General features: G+C 38.6%; 1 protein-coding gene across 2 annotated transcripts in view; it reads right to left on the bottom strand.

Moving 5' to 3' along the window:
* Positions 1 to 489: 489 nt before the first annotated feature.
* CLTRN (collectrin, amino acid transport regulator) overlaps positions 490 to 12,529 on the bottom strand; it is a 35,682-nt gene continuing 23,642 nt past the window's right edge. For both annotated transcript variants that reach the window (XM_081792522.1, XM_081792521.1), the window contains exons 5-6: positions 10,997 to 11,191; positions 490 to 1,317 (exon numbers count right to left, since the gene is read on the bottom strand). In XM_081792522.1, coding sequence (XP_081648648.1) covers positions 1,161 to 1,317; positions 10,997 to 11,191 — 352 coding nt within the window. In that variant the 3' untranslated portion in view covers positions 490 to 1,160. The remainder of the gene's footprint in view (positions 1,318 to 10,996; positions 11,192 to 12,529) is intronic.

The following is a 12,529-nucleotide window of genomic DNA, read 5'->3' as shown; positions in this document are numbered from 1 at the left end:
CAGTCCCGTCCTCACTCAAGGAGAGAGATTACATGAAGGTGTGAACATTAGATGGCAGACATCTTTGAGTCTATTTGCCACACCTGCCTTCCTCACTTCTTACAGGTGTATCTCCTGAGAGCATTCCCCAGTAAGCCTTCTGCTTGCAACGACCCATCTTGGAGTTTGTATCCAGGAAACAACACTGGGTCAGGGGAGAGAGTTAGAAACTGTTGTGGTAACATCAACTATGGGTGACAGCAGTAGCAGACTGAGCAGCAAATTTTCATTCTATTCATAAATGTATAATAAATTATTATTAGAATTTAGAAGAATCATGGCCTATCTGGAAGTGTAATGAAGTGTACTAACTGTAAGTTGTCTTCAAAGTAAGGATACACACAACGAAAATAATTCATTTCTAGGGTTGTAGAATAGATTACGCATAACTAATAAAAAATAGGTTTCCTGACTTCCACAGCATGAAAATAACTCTCAGACCACAGTCAGTTGCATAATTAAAAAGAGACGATTAGCACTTTATTAAATTCACATAGATTGTACTTTTACAAATTGCAGAAATAGTCAACAAATAGGGCTACCCTATCAGAGACTGACAGAGAATAAGCAAGTATTGGTATGATAACAGGATCAAATTTCACCTCATGTATTGATACTCCCATATTCATCCATCTCAGTTATAATCATTATTTTCTATTCTTGATTTCTTAGTCATGTGCAGAGTAACATAAACAATATTCAAAAAGGATCCATTTTCAAAGATTTCCATACCATATTATAGGTATTTTCCACTGGAAAAAAATATTTCTCTTTAGGTCTTCAAAGTGTGAAAAAAAATACATGTAGTGGCCTGACCTTATTTCTAGAAATGCTTAACACGAATGCATTTTTAAACCAATAACTAAAGACACCACATGACTACAATTACACATTGTGTTGTTGGAGAAATATTTTGGAATATTCTGAGTAGTCAACAGCTTATGATTCCAAAGGTCTTCATGGACATAACTGATTGCCTTTTACTTTCATGCACATTGAAAATTTCTTACAAAAGAAGAATGGTGAAACAAAATATACAATCTGCCTTTGATCATTTATAATGCTTAGCAGTTGCGCAGAAACACGTGTTGAGTTCCTTGGGGAAGCAAAACAGCAGCCCTTCAGAGAGGGGTGAGCCGCTCATCCTCTGTCATGAAGGCATCGTTAATGTGCCCTCCCTTGGTGTCCAAGGGATCACAGGGGATGCCATTCTCAATTGTGATCATGTTTTCACACTTATCTTCAGGGTCATCCACTTCAGTTGGTCCTTTGCTCATCCTAAATGCACACAGAAAGAATGATTGGGATCTAGGAGGAGAAATCCTGGTCTTCTGTACAAACATGGAGAGTAGGAAAGGGAAGATGAACCTTAGAATGATGAAATAGTTGATGACATTCTGTATTTTCAAATAAATTTCAAAGATCGTAACGAGCTAATGAGCTGAAAAGTTGCTACTGAGATAAGAAGTCTGCATGGATGATATATACATACTGATCAGAATAAGCCGTCTTATTTAGAATACTAAAATAAATATGCATGAATATGTATATGAGTGAATATATATTTATATGAATGAATGTGTTTGTATACACACACAAATTGCATGAAGGAACGCGAATAAAATGTGTGGTAAAATAGCAAGTTAAAAAATTTAGCTCTAGGAGAACAATTTAACAAAAATTGAATTTTAAAAAAGTAACAAATTCCTCTCACAGGATTTGACAAATAGTCTGTAAATAGTGGGTGGAAATCAAATTGAAATGAGGCATCAAGAACCAAACTCACATTCCTTTGTGGAAAAGAAGTAACCATTATAAATTGCAGATATCATTGCTTGGCTCTACTCATTACAAAATAGTTGCATTCGTTTGTAAATTGGGCTTTTGGAACTCAGAACACATTTTACTAATTACATTACAACTCGGAGCTAAAATTCCAGGTCATTCCCCGAAAAAACTCTGTATGACACTGTAGATCTTTGAGTTCCTCATTCTCAGACCCTTTGTAGACTCTGCTAGCCCTACCCTTAATATTTCCTTGGAGTGTGGAAAGCTGTAGTCTTGAATTCAAAGGGTTTTCCTGTCTTTTGTGAAAGACCAAGACACTGAGCCAACTATGCTTGTTATCGAGGAAGGTAAAAGAAAAAAAAAAAAGATGTGGGTACCTCTATGCAACCACAGAGAAGAGTAGTTTCCCTGAGGTTAATCACAAGTTAGATGTTGGGGCATCACAGAAGCATGATTTTGGGCATGATGCTCCCAGACTTGCCAGAGATGCTTTTGTTCCAGGAATCTGTGGAAACTTCAAAGAGGTAGACCCAAATGGATCACACTGCTGGAATGGTGGGCATTGCTGTGGTGACCAGGATGGACTCCCACCACTATGGAAGTCCCTTAGGACCTTGGTGAGTCTCTGGTGAATGAGGAAGTGGTGAAAATGCCCCAATGATGACTGAGGTAGAGCTTCCTATTTGTCCTGCATGAGAGTCCATTTTAATGTGTCTTAAAGAATATGGTGGAGGAAGGGAGAAAAAAGAAAGAGCTCTTATTTACAAAAGAATGACAACTAAGATAGAAAGAGTAACAGAAATAGAAAATCACCACTATAATAATAATTCATTCTGATGAGGCTCATCAATGGATATTCAACCATTGAGTAAGGGATGGTTGGGGAACAGGATATTCACATGGTCTCAGTGTATCACACTCACAAGCAGTGTACTAATTACAAAGAGATATTTGTATTTTGTCAAGGAAGAAATCTGGTGAACATCACCAACAATGAGACAAATTGACAGTGCCTCCAGATTTGACGCACTGAGATTTTATTTATTGTTTATTTATAAAATTCTGTGTTCTGTGTTCCTACCCCACCCCATCACCAAATTTTTTTTACCTGAATCTGCCAGGAGGAAGTAATCAGACAAATCCAAATTTTAAAATATTTTATAAAACAGCTGATCTGGACTCAGCACAGAGTAGGCACTTAAGTGATGTGCTTAGAGTTGGATGGACAGACACATGGATAGTTGGCTAGCTAGTTAGACAGATGGATCAATGACTGGCTGGCTGGATGATAAATTAACGGATGGGTGGATGGACTAATGCTGTAGGTCAAGTTAGACAGTAGGCAAAGGTAGATCTTGAATGGGATTCACCACAGAAAAAGAAAGAAAGAAGAAAAGAAGAAACAAGAAAGAAAAGAAGAGGGAAGGAAGGACACATACACACATAATATTTCTTGTATCTCTTGTATTGTTGCTTTTCCAAATGAATAGAGGAAAACATTTGTTTTCCTACCTTAGAAATTAGTAGTATAGATTTTGCAAGGGTTTGCTGATGGTTTATTAGATAATTCCAAATAGTTGAAGTTCATAAAGAAAGGTGAAGTATCATTCCAATGCAGTAGATCCCATCATCATCACTTGAAAATATTTCGCTATTGTATATGCCACTATCAAGTGTCACAATTTATCACTACAGGCCCAATGCTGGGTTAGAAGCTGGAAGTCACAGTTCCAGAGACCTAGGAAAGGATAAGCTCCCGTGTTTTTCCATCCTCAGGGTGAAGACACTGTACTGGCCATGCTAAGCTTCAGCCATCAGCTATCAGGGCAGGCTGGGATGAGCACAGAGTTTCATGTTTCAGCCAAGTGAAATCACCTAACAGAGGACTAGAATACTCTTGCCCCTCCTCCGGTGGACAGGAGTATTGTTACTTTCCATGTCCTCCAGAAAGCAAAAGCAATGGACATTCTGTAACCATCAATCATATCACTTCCATTCACAGTATCCAGCATTCATTGAATAACTATGTTTTGAGTGACTACTGTGTGCTCAAAGAGACGCAGTCCTCATCCTAGAGTGAGAAGAAAAGAGTTAATAAAAGGGAAAAACTCCAAATTTCACTCATCTTCCTTCCCATTTTTTATGGATTATAAAAAAGAGGAGTGATATTTCAATAGGGATGAAGCTCCAGTAAGAAATGCATATTTATTAGGAATGCAAGCTGGTGCAGCCGCTCTGGAAAACAGTAGGGAGGTTCCTCAAAAAATTAAAAACAGAACTACCCTACGACCCAGCAATTGCACTACTATCCAAGGTATTTATCCAAGGGATACAGGTGTGCTGTTTCGAAGGGACATATGCACTCCAATGTTTATAGCAGCACTATCAACAACAGCCAAAGTGTGGAAAGAGCCCAATGTCCATTGATGGATGAACGGATAAAGAAGATGTGGTATACATACATGCAATGGAGTATTACTCAGCAATCAAAAAGAATGAAATCTTGCCATTTGCAACTACATGGATGGAACTGGAGGGTATTATGCTAAGTGAAATTAGCCAGGGAAAGACAAATATCATATGACTTCACTCATATGAAGACTTTAAGTGACAAAACAGATGAACATAAGGGAGGGGAAACAAAAATAATATAAAAACAGGAAGGGGGACAAAGCATAAGAGACTCATAAATATGGAGAACAAACAGATGGTTACTGGAGGCGGTGTGGGCTAAATAGGTAAGGGGTATTAAGGAATCTACTCCTGAAATCATTGTTGCACTATATGCTAACTAATTTGGATGTAATTTTTTTTAATTAAAAAAAGAAATGCATATTTATAAATTATCATTAAAATTGTCTAGTTCACGCAATTTCCCCAAAACTCATTCCTCATTGGGCTTGAAGTGAATAATAATTCTCCACAACAGTAAATAGATTTTCAACAGTCAAATCTTACTCTAAAATTTGCATATATAAGTATGAAATTCATCTTACCAAAACTTTTAAAAAATTTTTTTTCAATGTTTATTTATTTTTGAGAGAGAGAAACAGAGCTTGAGCGGAGGGAGGAACAGAGAGAGAGAGGGAGACACAGAATCCGAAGCAGGCTCCCGGCTCTGAGCTGTCAGCACAGAGCCCAATGCAGGGCTCAAACTCGTGACTATGAGATCATGACCTGAGCTGAAGTCAGACGCTGAACTGACTGAGCCACCCAGGCGCCCCTCATCTTGCCAAAATCTTAATGGATGCGGCACTCTGAAGTAGGTGGTAGTCTTAGAAATAATGGTTGCCAGCATCTATTTGTCAGTTTCCTTAGTTAAGAAAGTGTTTTTATCGATGATAAAACATTAGATGAAAAACTGCAGAGAGCTAGGCACATGTAGATGGCTGCAAGGAGTCTTGCCTCCCCCTCTGAACCATAAAACTAATCCATGAGGCATCACAGAGGATGGGGAGGAACTAAAAAGAAAGACGCAAATAGATGAGGACAAGTTTGTCTCCTTTAGGGGAAGGACTTCTCAACCAAAAAGATTGAGTGAAATGGCTATGGAAGTATATCTAATGAAGCTGTGTCAGTGGCAAATTAGGTACATGTTGTACTCTTGTGACCTTAGATCCAATTGTTCTGAGTCTTGGCATTGCTGGGCTTCACAAACTGCAATGTCAGTAACTTGCTGGCTGGACACGATAAGCGGCTCAAAGGTTATGTAACAGTAATATAGTACTTTGTCACATTTCATAGTAGGTCCTGTAATAAACTGACTCACTGCCTGTGCATTGCTCTTACTAACAATAAGAAAACTGAACCATGTTTCTGGATCATTCTGAATTGATGTTCTGCTAAAAACATGAATTCTTTTTCCTGAAAAATAAAATTGGGTGTTAATGACTTCTGCTGTTCCTGCAGTGTCAGGTGGTTCAGGAGGAGTTTTTAGAAAGTAACTAAAATACCTGAAACTAGCTCCTAAGAGCCCTGAAAGTAGACATTTCTCATAAATCCAGACAGAAAAGGGGCAAAAGAGGAGACAAAAAAACCATCAGCTGACCCTCGGAGCTATAGGGGGTGTTGAGAAGCAGGGTTTGTTCAAAATAAAGTAGTGGCGGCTAAAAGCACAGAGAATATTTCTGTCTCCTTTCCAACAAGATAGAGCTGAAGAGCCAAGGCCCAAGAATAGCCAGAAAACAACAAAGGACAGACAAATATGATTTTAAACAGAACAGAATTAATTATTGGAGAATTGGGAGTGTCCTCATGATCAGTACCAGTGATTCCTGGGGAAAATATCGGCGTTACTGGAATGATTTCAGTGGGCACCACAGTTCAGTGAGATCAATGGGCTTTGGGATCCAGCCCACCTGGTTTTAAATACGGTGACTATTACTTTCTAACCATGCGACCCTAGTCAGGTTGCTTTATGTCTGCCATGCAGTAGGGATACTAATAATAATTAGTATCTATTATGTGACAGAAACCAGACTAAGTGCTTCATATACATTACCTCATTTAGTTCCTATTATTAATATTATAAGGATTATTATGTGAAATATTATAAGGATTTTATTATTATCCCTGCTTTTCAAATGAAGGAGCTAAGACTCAAATATGTAGAGCAGCTTGTCTTTGAGAATGGAACAAGACTGGTCTCACCAGTAAACTAGAACTCTAATTTAATCTCCCCAGGATTCACTCAAAACACGTATTTCCTATTGGGTATGTACATTTAAGAACAGCAAAGGGAAACAATTATTAGCTATAACATTCCTGATTTTATGTACATATCTATTTTTAAGACTATTGACTTAATTAAGACTTTACATGAATGTGAAGTTTCATGTGAAGTTTCAGTATAATGAAAGTGTGTAGGCTGAGCCCCATCCCCTTGTGTGAAAAGCAATATCTGTAGAGGCTGAAAAGTATTCCTGTTTACTATTGACCTTATAGGAATAGAAACAAAACCAGAAATAAACCAAGTGAATTTACTCATGACTATGCTCAACTGTGAGCATTAGTTAGGGTTTTATGTCCTGAGTCCTTAACATGGCTTTGTTACCAAGTACAAGACTATAATCTCCTTGCAGGCAAGGCCCATCCATGTTATCTATGTATGTATCTTCTATGATACATACTAGAGCTCCTATGACAGAGTGGATGGTTGATAAAGGAATAAGACATTTTTTACTTCTTTGGGCCTTGGCTTCTGGAGAGATGAATTTAGATCATTGTTAAGATCCTTTCCTAAGACCCTAACGTTATTACAGTCTATTTATATACAGGATTCATAAACCAATCCTACTATATACACGCAAGTCTGAAATCATGCTGCGTCTGTGACTCTCCTTTTATAGCACAGTCCCAGGTTATATAAAGTTAGGGCTTTTAACTGCTTTTTGATGGTGATGCTAGTAACTTGCATTACTATAGCACTTTCCAGGGTATAAAGCACTTGTGTGTATTCTCTGACTTTGTCTCCTTATAATCATAGCTATTTAAGAAAAATATTATTATCCTCGTTTTCCATATGTCACCTGCTCAAGACCACTCAGCTAGTAAACACCGGGGCCTGAGATCAGAACCCAAAACCAAGAGTACTGAGCGAGTGCTCTTTCTACTAAAGCACACATCACAACTTCATCACCATGATCATTATCACACCCCCATCACCATTACAACCATCACTGTCATCATCATTGCCATCATCATAAAGCTGGCCAGAGATCTAAAACATCTGCTTGTGGGCTGGGGCTAGACACAGATCTAGTACAGACGTCACCATGGAGTATGTGCAGTCCATTTTGGGCACCTGCCCACCTACCCAGCTGCCTAAGTATCTCCTGAAAGAAAATTAAAAAAAAAATCTTTTTCCAACTTTTTTTCCTCCAACAAATCTCTCATTTCCACAAACTGCTATTCTCAACTAGACGGTAATGGAGAAAGGAGCATCTTCCTCAAATTATTTCCCAAGGAGGTGGCATTGGTGTGTGGAAGCTGGCTGGCATGGGCTTGCCAGAGGTGGTTGTTAAACATTCAGAAATTTCATACTTGATAGGAAATCAACAAATGCTACAAATCAGAGTATTTTTTAGAAAGCTAGTTAACCAGTTCACCACTATTCTAGTAAACAGTAACCCTAATAAGGTCATTTGCCTTTTTTTTTTTTTTTTGTCAGTACTTTAGCTTTATTAACTAGCTGTTAGCCCGTAACAATAACAATTGTTGTGGTGTCATTTGCCTTTTAAAATATGTGTTCACTACTAAAGTCCCAAGCAATGAGCCACTGAACTAGAAATTTTTTTTTTTTACAGTATCATGGCAATTTCTGGACAGAAAAGAGATCCTTTTTCAGCATCTCTTAGTCACAGAAATGGGGTAAGCTCTGCTTGGATAATAATAATTACTGTTTATTTAGTGCTTACTATATCCTAGGTACTTCACATACATTTATCTCACCCAATCCTCATGGAAGCCCTGTGAGATATTATCTTCCTACTACAGATGGCAAAACAGTCCCATGGAAATTAGATGATTTGACCGAGGCCTTTTGGCTAAAGGGTATAGCTGGTGTTTGAGTTCACTTAGTTTGGCTTCCAATGACTGTATATGAATAATGAATGTAATGCTGTTATTGACCCAGGCAGAAGAACTGCCAAAGCTTTACTTGAGAAATGTCCTCAACAGTAAGGTTAAGTATGCGTATGTCTTAGATGACAGTGGCACTCTTCTCCACAGAAGCAAAATGGTAACTTAGATGACTCTGCAGTCTGTCCTTCTAAGTTTAAGGTTTGTATCACGCAAACCATGTTCATTACTATCCAATGTATGGATTGGATTGTCAGACAAATCTTTGTGTTCCTCAGGACTAAAGGCATTGGGGGCAACTCCTGCTTCTTGCATGATTAGAAAGGGCTATCATGACAATCATCGGGGCTCTTCCCAGTTCAAACTGCACCCTCTCCACACCTTCAAAGCAATACTTTGCCCAAGAGAAGCCCACCACAGAGCATATCAGACTCAAAACACAACAAATCAATTTATCTTCAGAAGGCTGTCATAACTGTCCTGACTATATTTGCCAATTAGTGATGCTCTCCAGGTTTACGCAAGAGATTTGTCTATCTGTTTTCCTAGTCTGAACACGAAATGAATTTGCGAAGGCAGGGTTGTGACAACAGTCTCACTTCTCCCAGGCAACAGATTATGACGCTACACACCCAGTGATTATATTACTGCAGAATCCGCTCAGCAGGAAAGAGATAGCAAAGCTGGAAGACCAGCAAATGGCAGGATAATAAAATAATAGAACTAACACTTATTGAGCGCTCGCCGCGGGCCAGGCACCACTCTAAGCACACCACTGCATTAACTCTTTTGACCCCACCACGTTCATTATTTCCAGTACACTGCACTGTCACTCTAGAAGAGTTATCTATGCACAGGCAACAAAGATAGATTTAACCAATTCGACTCTAGCACCACAAACCATATTCCCCTGAGCCTGGTTTCCCTGACTCATTGCCTGTGCTCCCTGATACGCATAGAGTTAATGGATTACATACAAGAGCAGAATCTAGGAGATAAATACTTTGAATCTAAGCGGTCTCAGAGTCCATTCTTCTAACTCCTATACTATATTGTGCTAGTGAGAAAACTGGGAACCAAGGAGATGAAGCACATTCACAGAAGTTACGATCCTTAGAAACGACAGGATCACAGCATTCTAGGATTGGTACGAAACTTAAAAGTACTAAGCATAAGTATTCAAACATTGCAAGGGAATATTTCTTAAAATTCGAAAAAAACTCAAAACAAATTAACAACTCGTTCCAAGGCTCTCTGCATTACATGCCATGCCAACATGAAGAAAGTTGAGCAAGTACAACTTGATATTAATCTCTGAGTTTAGTTTGGGCACTAGACATAAATCTCCTTTATTCTAGAGCACTTATCATTTGTGAAAAGAAATTTACAAAGGCCAACATTTAAAATGATTCCTTTCTGCTAGCAACTAGAGTGAGACATATGGAAAGGAGTAAACCCCCAGAGAAACATTTAGTTGAACACATACTTGGCCAAACTCATCCCACATGTCTGTGTGGGCATCGACCCTTTTGAAAACCAACGCATGTCCCCGTGATTCCCACTTACCAACGCATGTCCCCGTGATTCCCACTTACCTGAATTCCTCTTCCTTGGTATCGGAAGAGAAGGTTTTAGAAGAATCAAATGGCCTAATGAAGAGTAAGGACACTCTCTGGATCAGAGGTTCTTGTAAACAAATTTATTTTCTCCTTTCATCATGCTGAGAAATCCTATCTCCTCGCCTCCTGTCCCACTGCCTTAGTAACTCTCCCATTGGTCGGCAATTCCGACCAGATTGAAGTAATTGCAATCATTTAGACAGCAAAGTTTGCAGTGCCCCAGAATCCAGATAAATGAACTCAGGGAGTAGGAATCTCTATAAAGTAGTTAAATTGGAAGCCCTCAAACTAAGTGAATTAGAATAACCCGGATATTCATTAAAATACATCCCCTTCACTGATTATAATTTAGAAAGTCTGCAGTAGTGCAAAGGAACCTACATTTTAACAAATGTTTCAGGTGATTCTGATGCAAGGTGTTAACTCAAAGGTCACTTCTAGGGCCATGGTTCCATGTAATACCATAGGCACTAGAGGGACAAGCAACTATTGAAGGGAGGGAAGTATAAAAGCGCAAAAGTATCTGGGACAAGATGGCAGCTGCAGGCACGAGGCCAAGAAAAGGCAAGCCAAGCTGGGGATGCATGGAAAGAACTGTGGAACTGCTAGCATTTGGAGCTGGAGGACTATTAAAGATTAACCCTGCGTACCCAAGAAATCTGCTTAGCTTTGTATATCCACCTTACAAAATCTTAACACAGATATTAAAATCAATTCTTGATATGAAATATTCGTACGGTGTAGAACAAAGAAAAAGACAGTAATGGAAGGAGTCATAGTCAGTAAGGGACACTGGACTGTAAAAAGTCTCTAAACACAAGAGCATAAGTGACATTTTGCCAATCACCAATATTTTCAAAGTTTCAGATTTAAGGCATTACCTTCAGCTTGGGGAAAATGCTCTCCTTACTTTCCCAAGTCATGAGGAAATAGGAAAATGCTCTTTAAATCTCTCCCTTTTAGTATCTTACCTTCTACGTTGCCGGATTCCTGATAAAATCAATAGCACGACTGCAACTATGACAATGCAAAATATCAGACCAAATATAATAATCCAGATGGGCACAGATGGGTCGGTGGGTGGTGCAAGAGTGGAAGGAATTTTTAAAAATTCAAGAGTCTGGTCATTCAAAAAGAAGGCACTGTTGATCCGGTTCCTATTCATTCTAGGATACAACAATGATCAAAAACAAACAAAACAAGAGAGGAAAACAATTAGAAACAGAAGGTCCAGACCCATCTCTCCATGATTATAATTATCTCTAGAAACAGAGCATCCCTGTAGCATGAGACTTGAGGTTGACTAGACAGTTTGATGAGAGGGCAATCGTGCTGTGGTACTTTTCAGAGCAGTGCTGGCTGCTACAGAAAGGCTTGTCTACTGTCCTCCACAGTTGTGAATGTCCTAGAAGTAACGGGAAGTCCCGAGCTTAAGTTCTCCCCACCATGTTTAATTTCCTGAAATGTGTGGTGAGTACAGGAATGGAGACATGGTATAGATTTGTTCGGGAAATTCCAAGTTGTTCCATATGATTAAAGTAACTGGTGCTTGAGGAGTCCAAAAAGCTAGAAAATTAAATGAGTTACTCTTCCTGGGGAAAATCTGCATTTTTGGTGGTGGCAGCAGTTAGGGATGGGTTGGTAGCAAAGACTTATTTGAATGAAACCAAATAAGTGAATTTCTAACTGTAATTTGCAAACTAGGTGAGATTTCTTAGAGATAGTGTATGGCATCTACTGAATTCACACTAGACAAACTGACTTCATCTACCTCTAGAGCAGCAATGGAAAATACAAATATATCTAAGCCTCATGTGTGACTTCAAATTCTCTAGGAGGTGCAATTTAAGAAAAAGTAAAAAGAAAGCAGTGAAATTATTTTAATTTTTCTTTTTAATTTTAAGTAGGCTCCACAACCAACATGGGGCTTGAACTCATGACCCTGAGATCAAGAGTCACATGCTCAATCGACCAAGCCAGCCAGGCACCTGAAATTATTTTAATCATTTTTTTTGGCCAATATATCTAGAAAAATATAATTTCAACCTGTAATCAAAATTGAGTTGGTTCACGTTTTATTTTGTACTCAATACTTTACACTTAGGGAATATCTAATCTTGGACTAGCTACGTTTCAAGTGCTCAATAGCCACATTTGGCGGGTGACTACCATTCTGTACAGCTTAAGTCTTGAACCTGACAGTAATGGCTTGAGAATCTCTGCAGACTGGCACCAAGCTATCAGGAAAGACCTCCTTTAGCAAATAAAAATCTATGTTGAGGCATTATTATTCATGAATGTGAAAAAGAATCCCAGCCAGAAAATCTACAGCAGGCGATAGATAATTCCAGTGTAATTTTCTTTTATCAAACTATGGAAAGTTCCCTTTTTCCATAACATATTATTGGTAATCTGGGAACACAAACCTCTCCACATAATAATGAATCCCACAACTAAGGTATAACTCAGAGTAAAATGAGAAGTTACTCTGTATTTCTCATTCT

This window comes from Panthera onca, chromosome X, assembly GCF_046562875.1.
Source record: "Panthera onca isolate mPanOnc1 chromosome X, mPanOnc1 haplotype 2, whole genome shotgun sequence".
Classification (NCBI taxonomy): domain Eukaryota; kingdom Metazoa; phylum Chordata; class Mammalia; order Carnivora; family Felidae; genus Panthera; species Panthera onca.
Note: the sequence above shows the minus strand (reverse complement) of the source record. Positions and strands in the feature narration are given on the sequence as shown.